The following is a 23344-nucleotide window of genomic DNA, read 5'->3' on the forward strand; positions in this document are numbered from 1 at the left end:
TAACAATCTTTTTGCTGACACGAGATAAACTTGGTCAGCATCTTCTAGTATTTATTAAGCCAAATCATCTGACAGTTAGACTCTTGAATATCAGCTACAGTAGAGTGAAAAGGTGAAAAGATGTACTTTTTTTTTATCAGCTTTACTAAGGTATAATTTACACACCATAAAATACACACATTATAAGTGTGTAGTTCAGTCAGTCATTTTTAGTAAATGTATGGAGTCATGTGACCATCAGCACATCCAATTTTTGAACATACACCCTCAAAATTTACATCATGCCCATAGGAGCTACTTTTTTGCCTGTACAGTTTGAACAATTTTCATTATGAAATTGAAATTTTAAAAATCAAATGTTTGTTAATAATTGGTGATGTCTCCCTTTTCATGTCCATTAGGATAAGGTTGCTCATCCATTTTGACTCTCTACTCGGATGTTTCCAGTTTGGAAGGTGACTTGTCATTGAAATATAGACCACATTGAAAGGTTATGGCTGTATCTTAAAATGTGGCTTTTGGAAATGGCACGCCCAGATGGATAGCCAAGTGAAAGAGATAGAAGGCAGGAAGTATCGAAAAGGAAAAGCAGGGAGAAAGTAATTTAACTTTCCTTCTATTTGTGCCTTAGTCATTTACTTTGGCACACACATTTGTTTTCCAGGGAAGAATGGCTGGTAGATAATAGAAACCTTTTCAGTGTTAATTTCGTCCCCGACTCCCCTCTAGTAGTAAATGCCAGGGGGAAATAGGAGGGGAACTTAAATTTGCTGAGCACCTGCTGTGTTTCAAGGGCTTGCCTGTGCTTCCTGCCTCTGGTCCAATCAGACTGAAGGAGGTTTTGTATCATGTGTCACTGCTACGTTTTCATCCTTTGTTTTTAGCAGCCGTTTAACACATATTCTAATCATATTCCATTTAACATGTCAAATGTAGGACATGGCATTTTGTGGCAAACTAAACAACTTTATGTGTTACAAAAATTTAGAATTATAGGCAACTTAATTAAGGGGACCTGTGGGTAATCTAAAGTGATAGCTAATACCAAAAGCATTTCTCATAGAATGAAATTTTATGGTTTTTTCAGAATACAAAACATGCTAGGAGAAACTAGGAGAAAGATGCCAATATTCAGTGGCTGTTTATTGAGAAATCTACTGTGGGAGCTGCCTGGCACAGAGCAAATTTGTTAATACGTAATCCTTGCCTTTGAAGGAATTTAGGTTGGCCATCCATATATCTAAATAATTTACTGCAATGTAATATGTATGTTTGAAAGAAATGTGTACAGTGATACACAAATACTAAAGGGGGATCAGTTCGGTTTGTTGTGTGCGTGGTTCAGAGAAGTCGCTTAGCTTTCATCAAAGCATTTTAGTAGAAGAAAAATTGACATGAAACTTAGAAGTAAGAAAAAAATTATTGCATTGTGTAATGTTGAACATACTAATTATTATCCTGATTTGAGTATCACATGTTACACACAGGTATTGATATTCAACGTGGTACCCCACAGACATGTACAATCATGTTTCAGTAAAAAAAAAATTAAAATGCAGAATTTAAGCAACGTTAAAAAAAAAAAGTAATAATAAAAGTTAAGTCCATCTATAGGAGATTTTCTTGTATTACACCAATAGATAATACATTAAGTATTGCCTAAACATTATATATTTCATTTGGAAGAATATTAATCCTTTTTAAAAAAAAGCTATTTCAATAATAATAGTAGTATTAGCGATAATGCTACTGTTAGTGATAATAATAATATAGTAGTGTATTCACGTATATAATAACAGTGTTATTGATAATAATAATAATACAGGATATCAGCAGTTATTGATCTGCTTTTCCAAATAAAATTTTGAATATTTACTTCTAAAACTTGCCTGTTTCACTGAGAAATTGAGGAAATTAGACTAAAGGTTCTGTTTTCAATAAGTAATCTTTGCTTCTCAATACTTACAAGAATAATTATAAAATTAGTCTCGAAGATAGAGCGAATGAGAACTCATCCATTCTCAAGTGAACTTTTCTGACATTGTTGGCAAGTACAACAATTTAGGTTGTATTTTGATTATTCTTTCACTTGCATTTCTTTCTTTTTTCTCTTAAATGGACTATTAGATTTTGCATATTCATGTTGACTTTTGCATAACTAAAGAGTGTCTTGTAGTTTCTCTTCTCTTTTGTTTTTTGTCTTCCTTAAAACAATTAGAACCTGTGGTTTTTAAGGATGTTTAAATATTTAGTGAAACCATATACCATCTGCATAAGATATAAACCATTTACCTTAGGCTCTGTTCATATCAAAATAAATCCATTGGAGTCGCTGATTAGGGCAGACTTTCAGGCCAAGACTAGGATTTAGTTTATAGTGTTAGAATGACTGGCTATTCACACCTTATCAAGACCTTTAAAATATAAGCAGCAAAGTAATGAGCAATTATTTTTAAATTATGATTATATGGCTTCTATTTATATTTAGAGTGAAGTTGGTATATTTGAAAAGTTGTCTTTTGGGGTTTGCAAAATATTCATATTAATTATGGTAGTCATTCATCAAATTAATAGAAGGCCACTGAAAAATCATTGCCATCCATTGGTTTGGTATAGCACCAGCATCAGTGTTTTTTACAGAGTGATTTCTATTTGTATTAATTAGTGAAGAATTGCCTCTTCTATCAAAACTGGATTTACTGGTAGAGAGTTCATGTCCAGACACAGATCTATTACTCTTCTCTCTGCTGCCTTTTCCCCATTTATGCATTGTGTGATCATCACAGCAATCTGTTGAAGTTGTAACTTGAATAGCAGTTTTTCCCCCTGAAAACATGATTACCTAATTTGCTTTTGGCACTTAAACATTTCAGAGTATATTCTTAGAGAAGCTACCAAAAAAATTGTATTTTATAGTTTTTTATTTCAGTTTATCAGATTGACCCTTCTTTTCTCTCTACACGAATGACACAGTTAGTGTAGTGGGTGATATCTAAGCTTAAAGAAGCTCCTAAAAAATGAGAGCATTAACCCCAAGTGCACTGAATTCCCTGAACATCTTACATTCTCCTGCTAAGACTTGAAGTGGGCACCTGCTGTTTAATGTAATTAGTTTCAAAGGGAATGTCAGATCAGTCCTCAGGAGTTTACTCTGACCCAGAAACTCTCATAAGGAAATATCAATGAGACAAAACAAGAAAAGTTATCACAGTTGGGAAGCTTCCTCTCACTGCGTTATTCGGAAGCATGTTTTAAAAGAGCCCAGGTTGCTGTCTGACTCAGTTATTTTCTAGTTGCAAAATTGTACTCAAGACAGATTACTCTAGCTAAATAGCTGTTTCCCTCTTCCAGAAATGAAGACATGGTGGGCTGCATTAAAAAATTAGAAAATATGTGAAAACTTGTCATTAGTTTCTAGCACTAATAAGTGATAAGATTTAAAAATTAAAGCTAGTTAATTTTCAACCTGCCTTTTATCGTGTGCATTAAAAAGTATACTGAACAAAACTGTTTCCAGGAGTTTCCCTTTTTATTATTAACGAAGTTAAGATTGTAATGAGCCATACTAAAGAGGTCAAAAGGTGACTTCTTTGAGTAGCAGGTAGGTTTGACACCAAATGAAAGCATCACTGTTCTGTTTGGTTTATACTTCCCAAGACTTAGATGAGCAATGGCTTATTTGTTGGTAACCTGTAAGCCACATCATCTAGTCACATGACTCTCTCTGTTTGTTTACCTCTGTCATTCTCCTTGGTCGAATCTTGCTCACACAGTTAGCCACAGTTTGGCTGTGCTCCAGAGCCCAAGAGAGGGCTGTGGGTCTACCTCTGGCCAGAGGGGTAAGGGGAAGTAGGTGACCATTGAAGGACCAGAGGTGGTGAAAGCAGGACCCTTCAGAGTACTTCCGGGAGAGAGTGCAAGACCTGGATCCTCAACTCTCCTCCCCTAAGAGGCAGACATTGTCCTCCTTGGAGGATCTGGGCTTGATTTTATCCAGAAGAACAGCAGTTGTTCAACATCTCAGAGTCATTTTTCTCATCCATAAAATGCTGTTGAGCTTGTCTACCTCAAAGGTGGTTGTGAGGATTAAGTGACCCAGTTATGTGAGGCCACTTAGCAAGCCATAAAACATTATACAGATATTAGATGTTGTTATTTTTTCTTAGCACATCTCTTGCTGATTTTCTGCCTGTCTATAAATCCTTGCTACGGCATTCCTATGACCTGGCCTCCAGCTGCTTTTAGTCAAATACTTGCTGCAGTGGTACTTGTTACATCTAAAAGCAGAGCATTCCATCAGAAGACTTCACTTATATAAAGTTTTTCCTTATATTAAGCCAAAATTTGTCTTCTCAGTATTTACTTTTGTTGGCCCTGATTCTGCCTCTGGAATAATGCTTATGCACTGAAAGCCCTGTCTTGAATGCAGAGGTACAGTAGTGAAGGAGCCACTCAGTCCTGCTGTCTTGGAGCTGGAACTGAGTGGATCAAAACCAAGTAAACATATCACTGAAATAACTGCAAGCGCTATAAGGGAAACAAATAAGGGAGTGAGAAAGTGGTTTTCAGAGAGTGAGAATAAATGCTTACGTTCCAGTGATTAGGAAAGGCATCTTTCAGGGGACATATAGCCTGAGACCTAAGAATGAAGAGTTTCAGCCATGTTAAGTGTGAGAAGAAGGCCAAAGAAACAGCGTTTGCAGAGGCTGTGGGTGGAAGGAGCATGTGCACATTTGTGGATCTGAAGATCACTGTGGCTGCAGCTTTATGAGTGAGTGGGGCAGGGAGTTCCAGACAATGCTGTTGGTAGACTAGATGTCCAAGGTGAGGGAAAGGAAGCTGGGTGGATGGTGCTATCATCTGCTGAGATGAGGAAGGTGATGGGGGATGAAGTGGCAGAGTTTGTCTAAGGAAATACTGAGTTCTTTACACATTTTGAATTGGAAATGTCTGTGAGAAATTCAGGTGGAAATGTTAAATAGATATTTAGTTCTATGAGTCTGGAACCCAGACGAGAAGTCCAGCCTAGAGATGTGAATTTGGACCTCAGCAACATGAAGGTTTTAAAATCCAGGGCATTTGGTATGCTTAGCTTGGGAGAGAGTGTGGGGAGGGAAGAGGACGCCAGCTAAGCCTTGAAAAATCCCAACATTTTGAGTTCAGGTAGAAAAGGAAGCAGCAGCAAAGGAGCGTGAGAATGTGATAGGATAAAAACCAGAAGAGTCACAGAAAAAAGTATTTCAGGAAGTGGTTGTCTAGTCAAGTGATAGCTACTTAGAAGGTGAGTAAGGTAAGGACAGAAGTGGCTGGCTTAGTCAGTTTTCTGTCACTTATAACAGAATACCTGAAACTGGCTAATTTGTAAAGAAATGGAATTTATTTCTCAGTTTTGGAGACTAGAATGTCCAAGGTTGAGGGGAACTATCTGGTGAGGCCTTCTTTGTGGGGACTCTCCCTAGGGCGCACAGGGTATATCACGTGGCGAGAAGGCAAGAGGGTGTTCACGTGCTCTTTTTCTCTCCTTATAAAGCCACCTCTCTACTCCCATGATAACCCATTAGTCCATTAACCCATTAATTCATTAATCCATGAGTAGTTTAATTTATTCATAAGGTCATAGCTCTCGTGATTCAATCACCTCTTAAAGGCTCCACCTTTTAAATACCATAGTCTGATTTCCTACTCTTAATACTGTTTGTTACAGTGGGAATTAAGTTTCAACATGAGATTTGGAGGCAACATTCAAAGCATAGCAATGGCATTGAATTTAGCAACATGAAAAGATGTGTGACCTTGACGAGCTGAGAATGGCAGAAACAGAAGCCAGTTTACAGAGGGTGGAGTAGTGAATGGGAAACAGCATCTGCAGGACACTTGAGAACTTTTGTTAAAAGTTAAAGATAAGAAAGAGAAATAAGATAAGAGATAAGAAAGGGATAAGACAAGGAAGATGAGAAAGGGAAATGGCCTCTGTAGAACACTTGAGAACTTTTGCCATGGAGAGCAGAGAAATGGGTTATAGCCTCTGAGGGATTTTTTTGTTTGTTTTGTTCTGTTGTTTTACTGTGAGATACTAGAGCATGTTTATATGCTGATAGGAATGATTCAGCAGAGATGCTAGAAAGATGGGTGGATAGACTGATAGATGGACTGATGTAATTAGATAGTGAATAGCCAGGAGAGAGAACAGTAACTAAGGAAATACATATTTGAGAAGGTGAAGGGGTGGGCGGAGAGCCATTGTGGGGCAACAGGAATTGGCTTCTGATGGAAGAAGGGCACGTCTTTCACTGCAGCGGAGGAAGGAGGAGACGGCTGGTGGCAGCGTGTAGTGAAGGCAGAACTGGTGGGGTGAAGATGAGAAAGATCAAGGCAGGTGGCTTCTGTGTTGTCACTGAAGTGTGAAGGGTAGTTGTCTGAGAGGGAGGGGGAGGAAAAAGTAGGGGAGGTAGAAGGAGAAGAGAAGGTACAAAAATGGGTGACTCTTCTAGATGCCTGGTTTCCAAAATCTGGTTCCTGAATCAGCCACATCAGCATCACCTGGAAACTTGAGAACTTTTTTGAAATGCAAATTCTTAGGCCCCACCAAAGATCAACTTCAATCAGAAACTCTCCATGCAGACCCAGCAAACTGTTCTAACAAGCCCTCTGGGTGATTCTGATGCTGGCTAAAGTTTGAGAACCACTGTTCAAGAGAAAACTAATAAGATTGCTAGACGATATTTTGAGGATAAGAGCTTGAATTTAAATGAAACCAGTTTGTTTGTAGTCATCTTGTGTGATTTTCTCACAGTGCTTGGCAGCTTGGGTTGAGGCACGGATGAGAGATTGCTGGGATTCAGCCAGAACTAGGGTGTCCTGAGGACAGCACGGAGAGAGGGGCTGTGGGATGGGGGGTGTTTCAGGAACTGATTCTGATGGTACATTGTGGAATCTTAAGCTGGATGAGGAGGGCAGAAAGGTCAGAGTGGGGTAATAGAAGTGAGAAAGTGCCAGGTCAGAGGTTGGAGGTCTCCCTGACAGAGAGCAACAGTTCTGCATAGAAGGGCTTCATGGAGCAGAACTAGGGCATCTCTGCACCTGCTGGCCCATAGACAGTGTGCTTTGAAGGTCTGACAAAATGAGTTCTGTGTAAAAAGTCTAGAGAACAAGTACTATCTTTGGCTTGTGTATGCATTAAAGGGTCAGGAAGTTACAACATAGTTGCGCTACATACAAACCACAAGCTTTTTAAAGAAAAGTTAATAATGATATACCTAAAACCACCCATGTAAGAAATTGTTCCCTTTCTTTAAATCAGCTATTTAAATGATCAAGCTTCTGTAATAGATTTTTTTGTTCATCTAATAATGCTAATAATAGCTTATATTTATTAGATGTACCAGACATGTATTCATTTATTATTTTAAATTTCCTTTATTTATAAATAATCTATATTTACTTGATTACTGCTATGTACCAGGCACGGTAGCATGGTCTGACAGGCATGAGTCCTACTTCATCATGATTACAGCCTCTGAGGTAGGACACTATTATTGACCCTTGTTACAGATGAGGAAATTGAAGCACAGAGGGCCTAACAAACTAGCCTAAGGTTAATTTCAAACAATTTAAGTAAATAAGTGTTCAAAAGTACATACAATTCTTGTGATCCATATCTACCTACCTATCACTTCTCAGTAACTGTAAAACAATAGATGGTGTTTTCACTTGATTGGCTGCCCCAGGCTGATCACACCTGGCCAAACCTTGGGGAAACTAACATAGAGAAATATGTTGGCAGGAAAAAGGAGCGGAGACTGTAAGGTGTTCCCAGGTATCTTCTTGGCCCCCTTTCCAGGGCACACTTGGGACAGGCTGAGGGTAGAGGGTGGTTGAGGAGACCGTTGCTTGGGCCGCCTAGAATGGTTAGTGTACAATTCAGGCCTGACAAGCTGTCTAGGTTGTCAAGTGCTGGTTTTACCTGGTGGTACCTTTGTGCCTCTCCTGACCCCTCTGCCTAACCCAGTGATGTCTGGCCCCAGTGGGCTCTGTACCCAGGGACATCCACGGGCAGTGAGGACAAATGAATCCAAAGAATGTTATCTTGAGACACCAGAGGCATGTCTTCCAGCTTTTTTTTTCTTTTCTTTTTTTTTTTTAGAATAAATTAGTGTTTCTCCCTCAAACTTATCTAAGATCTTTAAGATGTAAAACTCATGCTTGAAGATGTATATAGTTATTTTAACTTGCTAGAATATTAGTATAAATCCTTGCTATCTCCCTTTAATTACTCTTAATAGGAAGCTGTTAAAAGATCATAAAATTTGTGATTAAAAAGACCAATTGAAGTAGAGTTGTACTTTCTTCCACCAGCCAATGCTAAATTATTTCCTGTGGTTCATTCTACAGTGATTTGGACAATCCTTTGTAAAATAAGTTTAATGAAACACCCCATTTCCATAGGGATACTGTCTGCGATTTGTTTAACAAACCCAATTTGGGAGGATGTTTTTCTAGATAATCGGCTCACATTTTCTTTGTTTAGCCTCATCCCATTACTTCTATGCTTGGTTTCTCTGCCATCCTGTTATATGTGTTCTTGGCACCTGCTGAGTTAGGCATGAAAGTTTTTCATGTATTGGTCCTTCTCTTGCTTTTTGCTTCTTATAGACAGCGCAATGTATGTGTGAACCCAATTGCTTTTTTATTTTTCACATGCTATTCATTATGTCATGGCCTTTTTTAAAGTCATAGATTAAAAATAGGATATCAGGATTATTTTCTTTTCTCTTTTTGTAAAAAAGTTTTCTACCTGCTACTCTGCTCTGTGGGCCAAAAACAGGACTTTACAATCTACAGAGGCAAGAGGTCTCTTTTAGTCGGGGCACGAGTTCTACAACAGAAAATAACCCAAATAAAAGGACTTAACTAAGGTTGAGGTTGTTTTTCTCAAGCATTGAGAAGTACAGTTGTAGGTAATCATGGGTTTTGGTTCACTGGCTCAAGATTATCTGGGATGGGATCTCTTTGAGTCTTTTGGCCTTTCCCTCATAATCACAAGATGGCAAGTAAGATCAAAGATTATGCCCATGATCCAGGCAAGAGGAGGGAGGAAAGGGAAGGAGAGATGAGCAAAAAGATGAGGGCCCATGGAGCCTGACCACTCGCTTTAAGGAAGCTTTTTGATCTTTCCCGTCCAGTGATTTCCACTGACATTTTACTGGCCAGATGTGTGTTACATGCCAAAGGAGCTTAGGAAATGTTGGGGGGAAGGGAGGGGTTATGTTATTTCCATTGCTTTTGGTTATTGTTTGGTTTTTTTTTTTTTTAGCTTGGCACCTTGCCACTCCCTCCCTGCCCCCCCACCCCCCAGACAAGATTGGTGTTCCATTCCTAAGGAAGAAGGGAGAATGGATCTTGGGGAGATGACTAGCAGTCTGTGCCACAGCCTGCAGTGGCAGACAGCAGGCAGAGAGTTTGGGTGTTACTGCTCATGTGGACCAGCTTTTGTCCAGTCATTCTGTTCCTGCTTCCTGGGGACACCTAGGAGCCTATAGGAAAAAAGGCTGGTACAATCTGGAAAACTCCCTGAACAGGGTCTGTGTTCATTGTTAGGTATAGGTTCCTGAATAAATGTCTGTAATTTAACTGCAGGCTATGGGAGGATTTATTTCAGTGTTAAATTTGGGAGAAGTCCGAGTAGAAATGTTCTTTCCATGGAATCAGAGAACAGGCTCCAACTTGGACTTACTACGCAATTGTTACCAGCCATGTAGATTGTAGGCCTAATTTCTCATCTTTCTTGCTATTGAATTCTGTCTCCCTTGCTATTGTCCCTTTGGGCTACTATTAACCTACCCGTGTGTTTTATGTGAACAATTTCCCTGACTGCATTTTTTGTTGCAGCCAAGAGACCAAGCACCTCCTCCCACCTATCTTTATAGATTTGTTTTTAACTTTAGACCTATGAGCCATCTCCACAAGGTCCGGTTTTTATTCTTTGTATTGTTTCTCTGAGGACTTGCTATGAATCTTGAAGTAAGTCTCTTGTCACACTCTCTAGCCATTTCCCACTGTGTTTCCACTAAGTACCGTGCACTATGAGCTTTGCTCATCGAGGGTTCTTTAAATTTATGTAACACATTAGTTGCATAACTGCAGCGTTTGAACAGGTGACTCACGCAGTACTTATAACTGGGCAATTATTAAATGGTGTTGGAGGTCTTCATTTAAAAAAAGTGATGGTAGCACCATACACTGTGTATTAACCATAGTGCAGTAAGAGTGTGTGTACCTAGGAAGGCCTAATCGATCTAAACTGTACCACTAGAAACCCAGCTGTGCTAGAGCTCAAAGTGTACAGTATATAAAGAAAAAGTGCTAAAAAACCAGAAGAGTAAACTAAGTAATTGGGGGAATGTTTAAGAGACTTTAGAGAACAAATTGTTTTCAAGCACTTTACACACTTTAAAAATATTAATTCATCAACACACACAGGCTATGCTAATTGTAAATCTTTCATTAAAAACCAGTCTCCTGAGGCCATCTCCAGGCAACATCTTACATCCTAGTTCTGATTATGATTTCTTCTTTAAAATAATAAGATAGCACTTCCATAAGCATATTCTATCATTTGTACTTGAATTAATGCCGTACCACATTATTTGAATTACTAAATCAGTTTTGGTTTGTTTTGTAATATACTGTTTTATTCAAGTGCATTAGTCCCTTGATCTTAGTTTTGACTACAGGTAAGTAGCTGTTTATAATTTGTTTATTTGGGGTTTTTTGCTTTTGGATCATCCAAAAAAAAGGGGGGGTGGGGCTCATGAATTTTGATGTTATCTATAATGTGTAATTGAGGCACATTTTTACTTAACACACAAGTAATTTAAATGTATCAAATGTGTATAATATGTGACTTTAAAATAATTTTACCCAGTCATTTGCTGAAAAGAATTGAGCTGGTCAGAAGTTGTCAAACAGTTTTGAAATGAGGCCAGATCCTGTTGTTTTTGCTTCTGTTTTGTTTTCAGTTTTTTTAATATATGAGAGTGGTTAATGGAATTTATTGCCTTTCTTCTAGTGGAAGTCTTTATATATGTTTAAGAATTAATTGAGATGTTAAGATAAATTTAAAATTCAAGGGAAATTAGGAATGTATTTTAAGGGAACCAATTTCAATGGCTTCCTTAAATTTATCTGTGGAAGAAGTTCATAAATACAATAGAATGATTCTAATAAAATTCAGAAAGAAAAAACTAAACCATGTAGTATAGGGCTGTTGTGCATGCAGTAAATGTCAATAAATATTTGGGGGGATGAAGCAATGAGTGAATGAATGAATGACTCAGTGGATTGATACATAATTTGAACAGTAGTTTTGGAATTTGAGAGACTTGAGTTCTAATCCCAGCTGTCCCCTTACCTTCTGAGACACTTTGCACAGGTAATTTAGCCTTTCTGAGCTCCAAATTCTTCATATGTAGAATTTGGGTAATGATTATTCTCATAGTATTGTAAGAATTAAAAAAGATAAAGAGCCTGGCACAGAGTAGACATTAAATATTGTTGTAAACCACATGAAAATTGCTATATTTGGTAGACTAAAATTGTTCAAAGTTAATGACTCAACCCGGTATTAATCATCATATCACATAAAATGATTCTGTTATTTCAGAAAAAAAGGTAACTTAGCCAGACCTGAGGGTTTGGGGAACATTTCCTCAGGGAGATGACACTTGAACTGAGACTTGAGGGATAACTTGGAGTTGGCCAGTTGAAAAGAGGTAGGAAGGGCATTTCCAATAATAGAGCTGCACCGCACGTCACCTAGTTTGCCTTAGGGTAAACTAGGATAAGATAAACTGTTTCAAATACTGTTGTTTGGATAGATTGGGCCTTACTGGCTACTATAAACTCTTTACTACACTATAATCAGAGGCATGGTCTACTGGTCTCAGACTATGAATCAATAAATATCAATAAAAATGCCTGAGCATAACACTATAATATATGTGTATTTAATAGTAAATTTTATACATGTACTACTATAAATATATACATTAAAAATTAGAAAAGATAGATTTCTTTATTTTTAATTTAAAATAAGTAGAAATAAAAGTTCTGATTTTTTTTTTCTTGAATCAATATTAATAACCTTGCTTAACTCTCTACATGTCTGTAACGCACTTTTTGGAGACCACTACCTTATGGGACATCTGCTGAGCGTGGACAAAGGTTTTTCTAATGCTTACTAGCTATATTTCTGAGAGTTTAGGGTTTATATTTCCAGTACCTGCATGGTTTCAGAAGCCCCAATCTAGAAAATTAATGTAATGGTTGGCTCAAAGCTGATTCTATCCCTAATATCCCAGTCAGGGAACTGCCTGGAGCAGAAGCAAAACCACTTAGGTAGGGCATACCTTGAGCCTGGCCTGCCGTAGATTCCCGTAGACAAAGCCCTGCTGAAGATGAGCTCAGGAACCAAAACTACAAAACATAGAAGAAAATAAACACTCTGAGTTACAGTTAACAGACACAAAAAACAGCAGGATTAGAACCTAAGAACTTCAAGTAAAAGAATAATTTAATGGAAACCAAAAAATAAAAATGTTTAAAATAATCAAAGGCATAGAAAAAGATCAAGAATCTAAGAAAAAAAGAACAGGCAGATTTGGAAAAGAGCCAAATATGAAATGAAAAATATTGTTATTAAAATGAACACAATGGGTTGGTTAGGAAGTAGTTTAGAGACAGCCAAAAAGAGGATTTAATACATGGTCACTGGATCTGAGGAATGCTGCCACTGCTCCATTTGTAGTCAGCACACAAATCAGATCATGTTTGTATATCTAGATACCCCACCTACCACCCACCCACATAAGATCACTGATGGCCCCCCAATCCACAGAGAAGAAAAAACAAAATCCTTCACATGACCCAGAAACTTTACCCAACCTCTTCAGCTTGGGTTCTCCCATTTTGTTGCTTCATTATTTTCTCTGGCCTTCTTTCAGTTTTTCTGATGTCATGCTTCTGCCTTCCACAGGCCTTTGAATAAGTTGTGCTTTACGTTTGGAATATCCCACTCCCTTTACCCTAATTCAGTTATTCAGTTGCCAGCTCAAAGATCACTTCCCTGGGGAAACTTTCCTTCACCCCACAGGTTAATAAGGGTGCTCCATTACTAATGACCAAGGAAACTAGCTACTTCTGTTCAAGGTACTAATCCAGTTTGTAATTTCACAGTCTTTGTGATTATTTGACCACCTCCTGTCTTTCCCACCAGATGGTAAGCCACGGGAGGGCAGGACCGTGTTTATTTGGCTAACCATTGTCTCCCCAGCACCATGCTTGTACTTAGTAGGTGCTAAATAAATATTTTTATATAAATAAATATTCTGGAAGCACACAAAGCATAAGTTTTGATATTAAAATAGCTCAAAAGATAGTTGATTTTCCAGTTTCTATTGTTCTGTTAGTTTTGTCCTTTTAGCCACATTATCAGAATTGTTATTCCTTTCTTCAAATCTCCTTAAGCCACATTACGTTATTTCCTTGCACAGGTTCTTTGCTGTTTTTAGTAGGCCTTTTTCAGCATTCAGCTTTTAGTGCAGGTCCTTGGATTTCTTGTAAGACAGTTTGTAAAGCCCTATGAAATCATAGCAGATGTCTCTATTCTATCAGTGCAGTTTTTCCCAAGGCACGGGGTAGACACATCTTGGGAATGGTGACACACACAAAGAGAGGGATGCGTGGTGCTGTGGGTGCTCTAGAAGAGCATTTGATTTTTATTTTTTAGGTGATCAGGATCCTTTTTAGATCTGTTTACTGGCTGCCCCATTTTTTTTTTTTTAAGTGTTTCTTTGCTAACCTTACTGTGGCTCATTTTATGAAATTGTGACCAAGTACTGGGAAGTGGCTAAGTAGACTGAGGACTTCAAAGCTTCCATGAGCTAGTAAGTTTGTGTCCTGGGGGACAGTGACACTGCGGTCTCTTACTGCAGTGAAAAGGTATTGATTTTTCTCCCTCCTGTTCTTAGCCGTGCCTCTGAAGTAGGTATGGTATGAAGCATCTTTCCTGGTGAAAAGAGGAAAAACTGTCGTTGTGAACTTTGTCACCCAACAATTGGACATTTCAAACCAAACTAGATGAAATGTGGAAAAGGGCTTAAAGGACTCTTGTAAACCTCCTGACTTAGTTCAGTACCCTGGCTTTTATGACAGAGAGGTTCCCTACAGTTTGTAATAACCTTGATAGGCAATGGGAAGAAATGTGTGTGTGTGTATATATGCGTTTAATGTTTTGAAAAGAGAGTAAAAGGATCAAATCAGCGAAAACAACACAGCTTTGTGCAGTGATCTTAGAAGGTTAGCAAAGTGGTCTTGTCCAAGTTTTCAACGAGATGTTCCGTTCCTGTTATAATTGGCTGCTGGGTAGGTTTGAACCTAACTAGAATGCCAGCGTTCGATTTCACCGTGTCCTCAGTGGAGATGTGTCACCATTTATGCTCGCCTTAGTGACAATTTTCTAAAATGGAAACTCGTGGGAAATCATTACAGTGTTTATATGTCTCCCTTGTCGGGCAGCGTTATCCTGTGATATTTTACCAGTGTTTTCCGCTGCATGATGGCATCTTGCGAAGGTTAAGGCAGAACAAGTCCCTGTATAATATTGTGACTACATTTTACTTACTGAAGAAGAAAAGATAACTGACAATTAAGTATTTGGGATGTCATGGAAAGAACATGTGCAACTAATCAATGGTATCCTTTGGGAACATGATTTTATAAAGCTGATAAGGTAGAAAAATCGGGATTTTGTGATTTGTGTTACATGATGATAATTGCACCTTTTCAATAAAGAAGACATTTCTCCTAGAGTAAACACTGAACTTGCAGGGGCTGCTGGTAGCAATGCTATTGTTTTTCTGCCCCATTCAGGCAATTTTTTGTAAATATTCTTATAGAGTATGAGATTTTCTCCATTTATTTTTTAGAGTGGTATTTCTGAAGAAATATCTGGTCTCTTAAGGAAAGTCATTTATTCTTATGAAAGTGAATAATATTGTATAAAATTTTTTTTGCTTCTTACAAAGTACACTCAATTGCCCAGTTTTAATATGTATCAGAGTTGGGTGTAGTAATATCAAAGTATGTCACATAGTATATCACATACTTGTTACAGTTCTTTGGTTTAACCCCATTTCCTATGCGCATCTTAATAATAGCCTGATTTTTAGTCTACTGTATCCCTAAGTGATAAATTGGATGGAAATTTCTTTAGTGTATTTTTCTGCTAATTCTGTAGCATCTTCAATCTGCATGTGTTACAGAGCCCAGGATATTTAGATATTCTTCCATGCCTATTCTTCCCATACTTGTGCCCCTTTTGCTAGCTTTATTGCACAGGCGGCTTCAATTAGAGATAGATTTCTTCCCTGCTGGTTTTGACAGTACTTTCTTCTTGTTCCAGAAGCTTGGAAAATACCGGGTAGCCAGTGGCCGCCCTCCTTAACAGAGTGGTTAGTTAGATTAAAGATCACTATCCCTTTGGCCCTCCACTGCCTCATTCCATGGCTGCTACCCACTATTGGATGAGCTTTTTCTATGGAAACTATTTTGGAGTTTTTCAGTTATTTTCATTGCTTGCCTCCAGCCCTTCCTAGGCTTGTTCTTATTTCTCTTTCTTTGGGGGCTTGATATATGGCATTAAGTGGAGCAGGAGGATTGCTCAGCTCATTTGACACCTTGTAGAAGCAGCGCTTCCTGCTGACCTCCTGCTGGAGACCCACAGCACTTGGATGTAAACAGCTCCTCTCTCTGTCTTGCATCTGAGTAATTAATTCTGCCTCTTACAGTCTTTCACTCAGTTCTTATAACTGTAAAATGTAATGGGATTTATTTCTAGCTTTTTCTCCCACTTGTCAGGTTCATTTTGAATTCTGATGTCTTACTGCATAAATTGGTTGCTGTGGCATGCATGCCAACTTGCATCCAGGAATGGGATGAGCAGCATCAGGACATCAGAGTCACTAGGTAATTAGTTAGACAGCACTGGGCCTGGGACCCACCGTTGCCTGGAAGTTGAAAATGCCCCTCTCATAGCAGGTATAGCATCCTAGTGCTTCACCAGCTGGGCTGTGACCTAGCAGTAATGGAGGTGAAAATCATATTTTCCTTAATGTTTTGGTAACTTTGGAAACCCTCCGCCCACTGATTGCTGTGTTATAGAGTTATATACAGAAGACACGGAAGCCAGGAGTATGAACTACTTTCTAGAATCGGTGCGGCAGTAGATTTTGGTGTGTCAGAGAGAATCTTCTACCATGATAGTCTCACTGCCAAACAAATATTTTCAACTGCAGCCCAGAGCTGAAAGTATTAATGCATTCCAATGGTGGGGCAGCACATACTCTAGTGGGGTTCTAATTGACAAAAGGGTGGAAAACTGAAACAGGAAGACCGGCACGTCCTTTGGGGAGCAGGCATGCAGCACAGACCCACAGTGTCTCAGGCTCTAGGCCAAGTGAAAAGTGTGCCCAGCAGAGTCACTGCCACGTCTGAGCTAAGAGCAGGTGTCCTTGGCTGGGCAGTCAGGGGTCTGTGAACCTTCTGCCACTGAAAGCACAGTTAATATATATGTATGTGTATTTTTCAGCAATCAAGATACTCAGCTTTTATCTGATTTTCAAAAGGATCCATGAATCATAGTGGACTAAGAAGCTGTGTTCTCTAGTTGAACAGTAATCCAGACTTCCAAAACAGATAAAATAGGTTGTTGGGAATTGATACAACAAAAACACACAAGAGAAAGAGAATTAAAATGTACTGAATGCTCATTGTGTACCAAAGACTCTTGGAGACATCTCATTTAATCCTCACAACAACTCTTTAAGGTAGACAGGAGGAGGAGGGATTCGAACCCAGTTCCTGTTCTAAAGCCCACATATTTCCTACACCACACTACCCCTCTATATCATGAACATGACTAAACCATTGAAGATTAATCAAAAATAAAGATAAGCAATCTAAAACAATGGGGAGATATGCTTTGATACTCAAAATGTAGTTTTTTAAAATTAAGAGCTTATGTGTTGAATAGAGTTGGGTGATTTAAACCAGACTAGGGTCCCAAGCGTATGGGATGACCCAAGGTGTAGCTTTCAGAAGGGGTGGTTCCTCCTGAGCAAAAGCTTTCAAGAAACTGAAGAAGATGTAAATGAACAGTTGTAAGGCTCCACTTCACTGTTCAGTCCCTCATGAATGAGATCATATGTTTATGAACAGAAAGATTTGGTTGAACTAATTTAATTCCTTTTTTGCATCTCTGTGCTAATTAATGACAGTCATTTCACTTGTACGTAATATATTAAATTAGGTAAATTCTACTATATTACACTTTATCTCTGTTTGGAATTAAGATTTCTTTTCTTATAAGCTTAACTTTGCAGAGTTTAGGAAGTATTCCTGCCCACACAACCAAATTCTTAACTAACCCCCCCGAATGCTGCCTTCTTTATAATTGTAAATCCTAAAGTACATATTGGTCATTGTTTTATGGAAAATATTATTTGAGCATACTCAGTGAGCATTTAACAAAATAAATACTCACAAATTTCTGGAGTTTTTTGTATCCCTTTTTGCCAGTATATCTTACCTAAAACAATGTGATCATCTATTTGGAGAACTCTGTTGGGGAGGCTGAGCAGGATTAATTCCCATCCCTGTGTTGCAGTGTAAACAGCTTTTTGCCTGTCTTTTGTCATTAATGATCATGCTGTAGATGTAGCCAGTGCATTGTAAGCCAATCTGTCAAGGCAAATAAACAATTCACCTTGTTAAAATTCCCTAAATCTTGCATTAATAAAACCAAAGTAACCCCCTGAACACTCAAGAGATGTCTTCCTCCATACTGCGGTGATGGATGACATGTCTAAAGATCCTGGAAATTAAGTAGTTCAGGTCATTAAAAGTGTCCCACACTTGTTATTGATTTAATTTATTTTAAAAAGGTGGGGGTGGAGATAAGAATGTTACCCCCTCCCCCATTTTTTTTTTTTAATCTGAAAGCTACCACTTGTACAGATAATTAAAGCTATTGCCTGGTTGAATAGCTCTGTATTTGTTACAACAGTAAGCTTTTTTATTCAAATGGGTATTATATCATCCTCCAAAATATCTTGATAATCATTGTAAAAATCTCTTGGAGTTTCATATGTGTGATGAGTTCTAGGCACTGAAATAACTTCTGAGCACCCCAAAATTTTCTTGTGTAGGTAAAAATTTAGGTGAAGGTTAAATGATTGGAAGGAAATTAACTGAAATAGTAATGAAATTATGCCTCTGGGCAAAGGTTTCCCCCACCCCCTTTATTTTCTGAACTCTTCATTTTTCTGTTTTTATATCAGGAAAAGAGCAAGAATTATAAGCACACTCACGGATGGATGGATGGGTGGATGGGTGGGTGGATGGAAGGGTGGACAGGAAGACATTTAGAGAGCAGTACAGTATTTCCATTCTATATTACTACATTCAAAGGCAAGTTGAAGTGGTTATGTGTGTGTGTTTACTTGTTTACTGCTAGTCTTCTCCACCAGCCCACACTTCTCTGGACCCGTAGTATTCACTGCCCCATCCCAGTGCCCAACATAACAGATGCCCAGTAAATATTTGTTTAAATGAATAAAGTATAACACCTGAATACTTTTCTTTTCTTGAGCTTCAGTGGGTTTAGTGGGCTGTATAAGGAATAGTAACAGCCCCAGGCAGAGCTGTCCTTCCAGATGATCCTTGCAGGGACGGAACAGCAGGTGAGCGAGCACTGGTGTTTGTAGTGTAGGTCAGCCGGGTAGGGCTGGCAGCCTGTTAGTCGCTCACTCCATTTGTATATCCTCAACTGGGTAACAGTATTCCAAAGACTCATGAGAAAGGGGGCAATTCAGAATGTAAATTATGGCTAAAAACAAGATGCTATATAGAATTATGTGTATGCAAAAGACATATCATTTGACCTTACTTTTGTCATTTGTTATGTATCTTTTTTTGGGAGGGTGTGGCTGTGGCTGGCTGGTATGGGGATCCAAACCCTTGACCTTGGTGTTTGTTATAGATAAATAAGTTATGAAAAATGATTCTTAAGAACAGCTACCTTAATTTCAGAGATTCTTATACAATCTTTGATGCTTTTCTCCCACAATTTTTGGAAAAAAGGGGAGTGGAGAGTCAGCAAATATACAGTCAGTTCACACACTCTGGCAGACTTTGAAAATATGTAGATATGAAAATGCACTCTGTAGTACTCTATCAGATTTCTCCTGGAAATTGCATAATTTGGATTTCTGAGTACTGACATGGTTATGCCTTTATGCCAGCTATTTAACAGGAAGAATTCTATAGATTTTTTTCAGTATATACACAGATTTATACTTAGTGGTAAAGTTGTTACTGATCCTTTAAGTAGAGCTGTCCAAATGACTATAAATGGCAGTTGATCCTAATGCCAAAACAGGTGATAGCTGAGGGGTCTTGACTAAATCTTCAGTTAGAAAAACCATTTATAGGGCCGGTCCCGTGGCTCACTCGGGAGAGGGCGGCGCTGGTAGCGCCACGGCCGTGGGTTCGGATCCTACATAGGGATGGCCAGTGCGCTCACTGGCTGAGCGTGGTGCTGACCACACTGTGCCGAGGGCTGCGATCTCCTTACTGGTCCAAAAAAAAAAAAAGAAAAAGAAAAACCATTTATCGTATTTCTTAAACAGTAGTGGTCTCCTGTGGACATGTATATGTATTGAGACCACTTTATCACTCAGTAAGGAAAATTTGATTTATATATCTTAGCGGTATTATTGATGTTCCCAGGTTTTGAAATATTCACTGTGAATTAGAATCTCTGTGAAGGCAGGGACCATGTCTACCTAGTTCCCCACTGTCTTGTCCTTTAGTCGGCTACCGGAGTGTATAGTAGGTGCTCTGTAAATGCTGGTTGAATGAACAAATAGATAAAATGCAGCATTTGCTGATGCTGCACAGCATGTGTGTCAGCTTTAGTTCTTGGTGGGTGAAATGGGGACCACTCCTCAGGCTGATTGTAAGCGATGTTGCTGGTAAGAACTTTGATGGATGGTTATGACTTTTTGAAATAGTTCTCTTGATTGATCGTCTAGCAAACTTCACTTCAGTTTCTAATTGTTTCTTCTTTCACAGTCTGTCATTTTAGAAAATGAAGAACTTCCCAAACTGTTTCTTGATTTCCTCAATGTGCGACAGTTGCCCTCTCTACCAAAGGCAGAAAGTTGTGGGTAAGAACTGTTGTTTACGTAAAGGCTGTGTGTTTTAAGTTACTATTCAATAACAGATTGGCCTAACAAATATCCCAGAGTGGTGCCGAGGGCCTGCCTGGCCACACCCGTTCTTTTGGCTTGGGACGGCACGCTCTCGCTTGCCCTCTCTACCAAAGGCAGAAAGTTGTGGGTAAGAACTGTTGTTTACGTAAAGGCTGTGTGTTTTAAGTTACTATTCAATAACAGATTGGCCTAACAAATATCCCAGAGTGGTGCCGAGGGCCTGCCTGGCCACACCCGTTCTTTTGGCTTGGGACGGCACGCTCTCGCCCCCTGCGTGTAGTAGAAAAAATCCCTCCCAAGTCCTCATCCCCTTCTTGCAGCCAAATGGCCAAGGCTCAGTAACTTATGTTTAGATTTAAGGAACTGACCTTTTAGATTATGTTGATACATGGAGTGATGTTGCATGATGGGAATTATGAATCCAGATAGCCTGTTTGGGGATTAATTTGTTTATTTGTGGGTACTCGAGCAAGGTCCATATCTCCTTGGTGAACACGTTCATATAGTTTGAAAGGTATCAATGACCTTAGAGATGATTTGATTCAACTCCTCTCATTTTATGGTTGAGCAAACAGAGACTCAGGAATTAAGTGCCTTTACCAAGATCTCTCGCCTTGTAACTGGCAGAACCTGGGCCTTCCATCATACACCTTTTCCCACCACTCTCCCGCTGCTCTTCCTCAGGAATTTCTCATGGCCAGGTGGCCGATTCTAAGAGGAACAAGAGATTTCATATCACCAGCAAATGGAAAAAGATCTCCTAAAGAATTAATTCTTAAACAAGATACTTGCCTAGCTACAGGCACATGACTTGGACTGAGCTAGCCTCAGAAGGCAGTCAGCAGTGTCCCTGGCATAGTAAATCCATTTACGGAGAAACAAGTCATCACAAACTTTCTGTGAATACAAGCAGAGGAGAGGGTTTTACCCATTTTTTTTCTTTTTCTTTTTGCCGCCTCCAGACCTGCGTGAGGAAACCACACTAACTAAAGCCATGTTAAACCCTAGCCGTCTGTTGGGTGAGAGGCTGCCAGCACCTGTCACCTCTCCTCACTGGCACTGTTTACTCAAGGCCACTTGCCACTCACCCCAGAGCAAGAATGATACACTACACCTCCCGAATGAGCTGTGTTGTCAGTGTGTTCTGTTCCAACTTGTGTGTGTTTCCTGGGAGGTTAGGCTTTGTGTATGTTAATGTATTTTTAAGAAGAGACATTGCAATGACAGTGAGTAAAATCTTTTCTGCATTATACAAGCCCAAAAGCAGTAACAAAACCTTAGGATTTTTAAGTGATTTTCAGGAAAATTGAAATCCAAGAATGTTTCTTAGGATGAGGCATTCACCATGTTATGGCTCAGTGAAAACTTACACATCTTTTTTTAAAAGCATGTTTCCCAAGTCAGTGCTCTAAGAATACTGGCTATTTTTTCCTTGTCGGCACAAACATTGACCCAGCTTATAAAGTCTTTTTCTTTCCTTTTACAAAAATTTCAGATCTTTTGATGAGACAGAATCTGAAGAGTCAAGGTAAGAACTATTATTCGTCAATCAAGAGTTACACAGACCTAGAATAAGAGTATGATTTTGTTAAATGTTTAGTTACCCATGGTATAAGTGTTCAAGTCATGTTTTTCTTGAAAACCTCTGTTAGGAAACCGGTTTTAAGATGATAAATATTTGATAGGGAGTTACAGGAGTAAGCAGTTACAATTAGTAGTGAAGGAATGCACCTAAGAGCCCTACCTTGTTTCATACAAGTAATAAGAATACAGTTTTATCAATAATCATATTACAGGATTTCTGAGAAAGCACTTTTCAGCAATGATTTATTGTATAGATCGTATATCTGCTTCAAATTCCACAAAGCAGTGTTTAGGAGATGAGCGGGGCCTAGTTCGTTCCTTCTCACTGTGCTGCTATTCACTCACACCGTTAGATACATAAACCTGGAGATGTCCCCACACCGCAGTTTGATCCCCTCAAAGCTAGTTTGTAGTGTTTTCTGTTTACCGTCGTCCCCTGATGCTGACATGCCTGTTCTTGACCTTTCTAGCAAACTGTCCCACCAGCCAGTTCTGCTGTTCCTCAGGGATCCATACATCTTGCCTGCAGCCAGCGGTAATCAAACCTGTCATCTGCTAACAGCTCTGTACTGATCTGACCCTGCACCACATAAACCACGTTTTTAATACAGGTCTAACAGAGTGACATTGGTCCAGGGCTTAATAATCTGCCAATAAACCAGTGCTCTTGGTGTAAGAGACATTTAGAATTTTAATTGGGGCCGGCCTTTCAGGAGGAAATGTAATTTTTCTTTCTCTCTATCAGGTTATTTTGAATTAGAGTAATAAGGGAGAATGGTATTTATTGTCTTTAATACTTTTGGTGGTGTTCTTTTGACCTTTGCTTGTTTTTATCCAGAAGTCAGCATTTGAATTCAAGACTCTAGTCCTTTTTTAAAATTCTTCTTCCCAAAAGCTGTGTATATACATTGCAGGTATATATCTCCATTTCCATTTAGATTATAGCATCTTTGATGGTGGAATATATATTTTTTAAAGTTGTATGTTTTAAATGCAATTAATTGATTTAAGTATAACTATAATAAATATTTTAGTCTGAGTCCTTTCTCTGTGCCAAGAAATTAAAATTCCTCAGAGTCCCTCTCAAAGTGTTCTTATGCAGCTCTTTATGAGTACATTCTCAGACATTATCTCATTTAATTTTCTTAACAACCTTATGAAATAGGCAGGGCAGGTATTATCATGGGCTGAATGACCTCGGGGAGGTCCCTGATTTGCCCAGTCTCAGATGGCTGCTGGATGGATCCTTTGCTGCCTGCATTCTCTTTCTGTGCTCTTTGCATATAGTGAATTTTCAGCCTTTGTTTCTGAGAGTCACTAAATAGCAATAGATGAATGATCCGTTGAAACCATTCCTAGTTTCTGACAATAAAACCTTAGCAGCAGCAGAGAAAGGGGACTGTTTTCTGTAGCAAGGATGTGTGTACTCA

At 38.9% G+C, this 23344-nt stretch overlaps 1 protein-coding gene across 4 annotated transcripts in view; it reads left to right on the forward strand.

Moving 5' to 3' along the window:
* SNX24 (sorting nexin 24) overlaps positions 1-23344 on the forward strand; it is a 153751-nt gene that overhangs the window by 124164 nt on the left and 6243 nt on the right. For all 4 annotated transcript variants that reach the window (XR_010022629.1, XM_063086293.1, XM_063086291.1 and 1 more), the window contains 3 exons: positions 20191-20285; positions 21826-21858; positions 22385-22449. Coding sequence is in view for 3 of the 4 variants with exons in the window: in XM_063086293.1 (XP_062942363.1) it covers positions 20191-20285; positions 21826-21858; positions 22385-22449 (193 nt within the window). In the remaining variant the exon portion in view is untranslated. The remainder of the gene's footprint in view (positions 1-20190; positions 20286-21825; positions 21859-22384; positions 22450-23344) is intronic.

This window comes from Cynocephalus volans, chromosome 2, assembly GCF_027409185.1.
Source record: "Cynocephalus volans isolate mCynVol1 chromosome 2, mCynVol1.pri, whole genome shotgun sequence".
Lineage (NCBI taxonomy): Eukaryota > Metazoa > Chordata > Mammalia > Dermoptera > Cynocephalidae > Cynocephalus > Cynocephalus volans.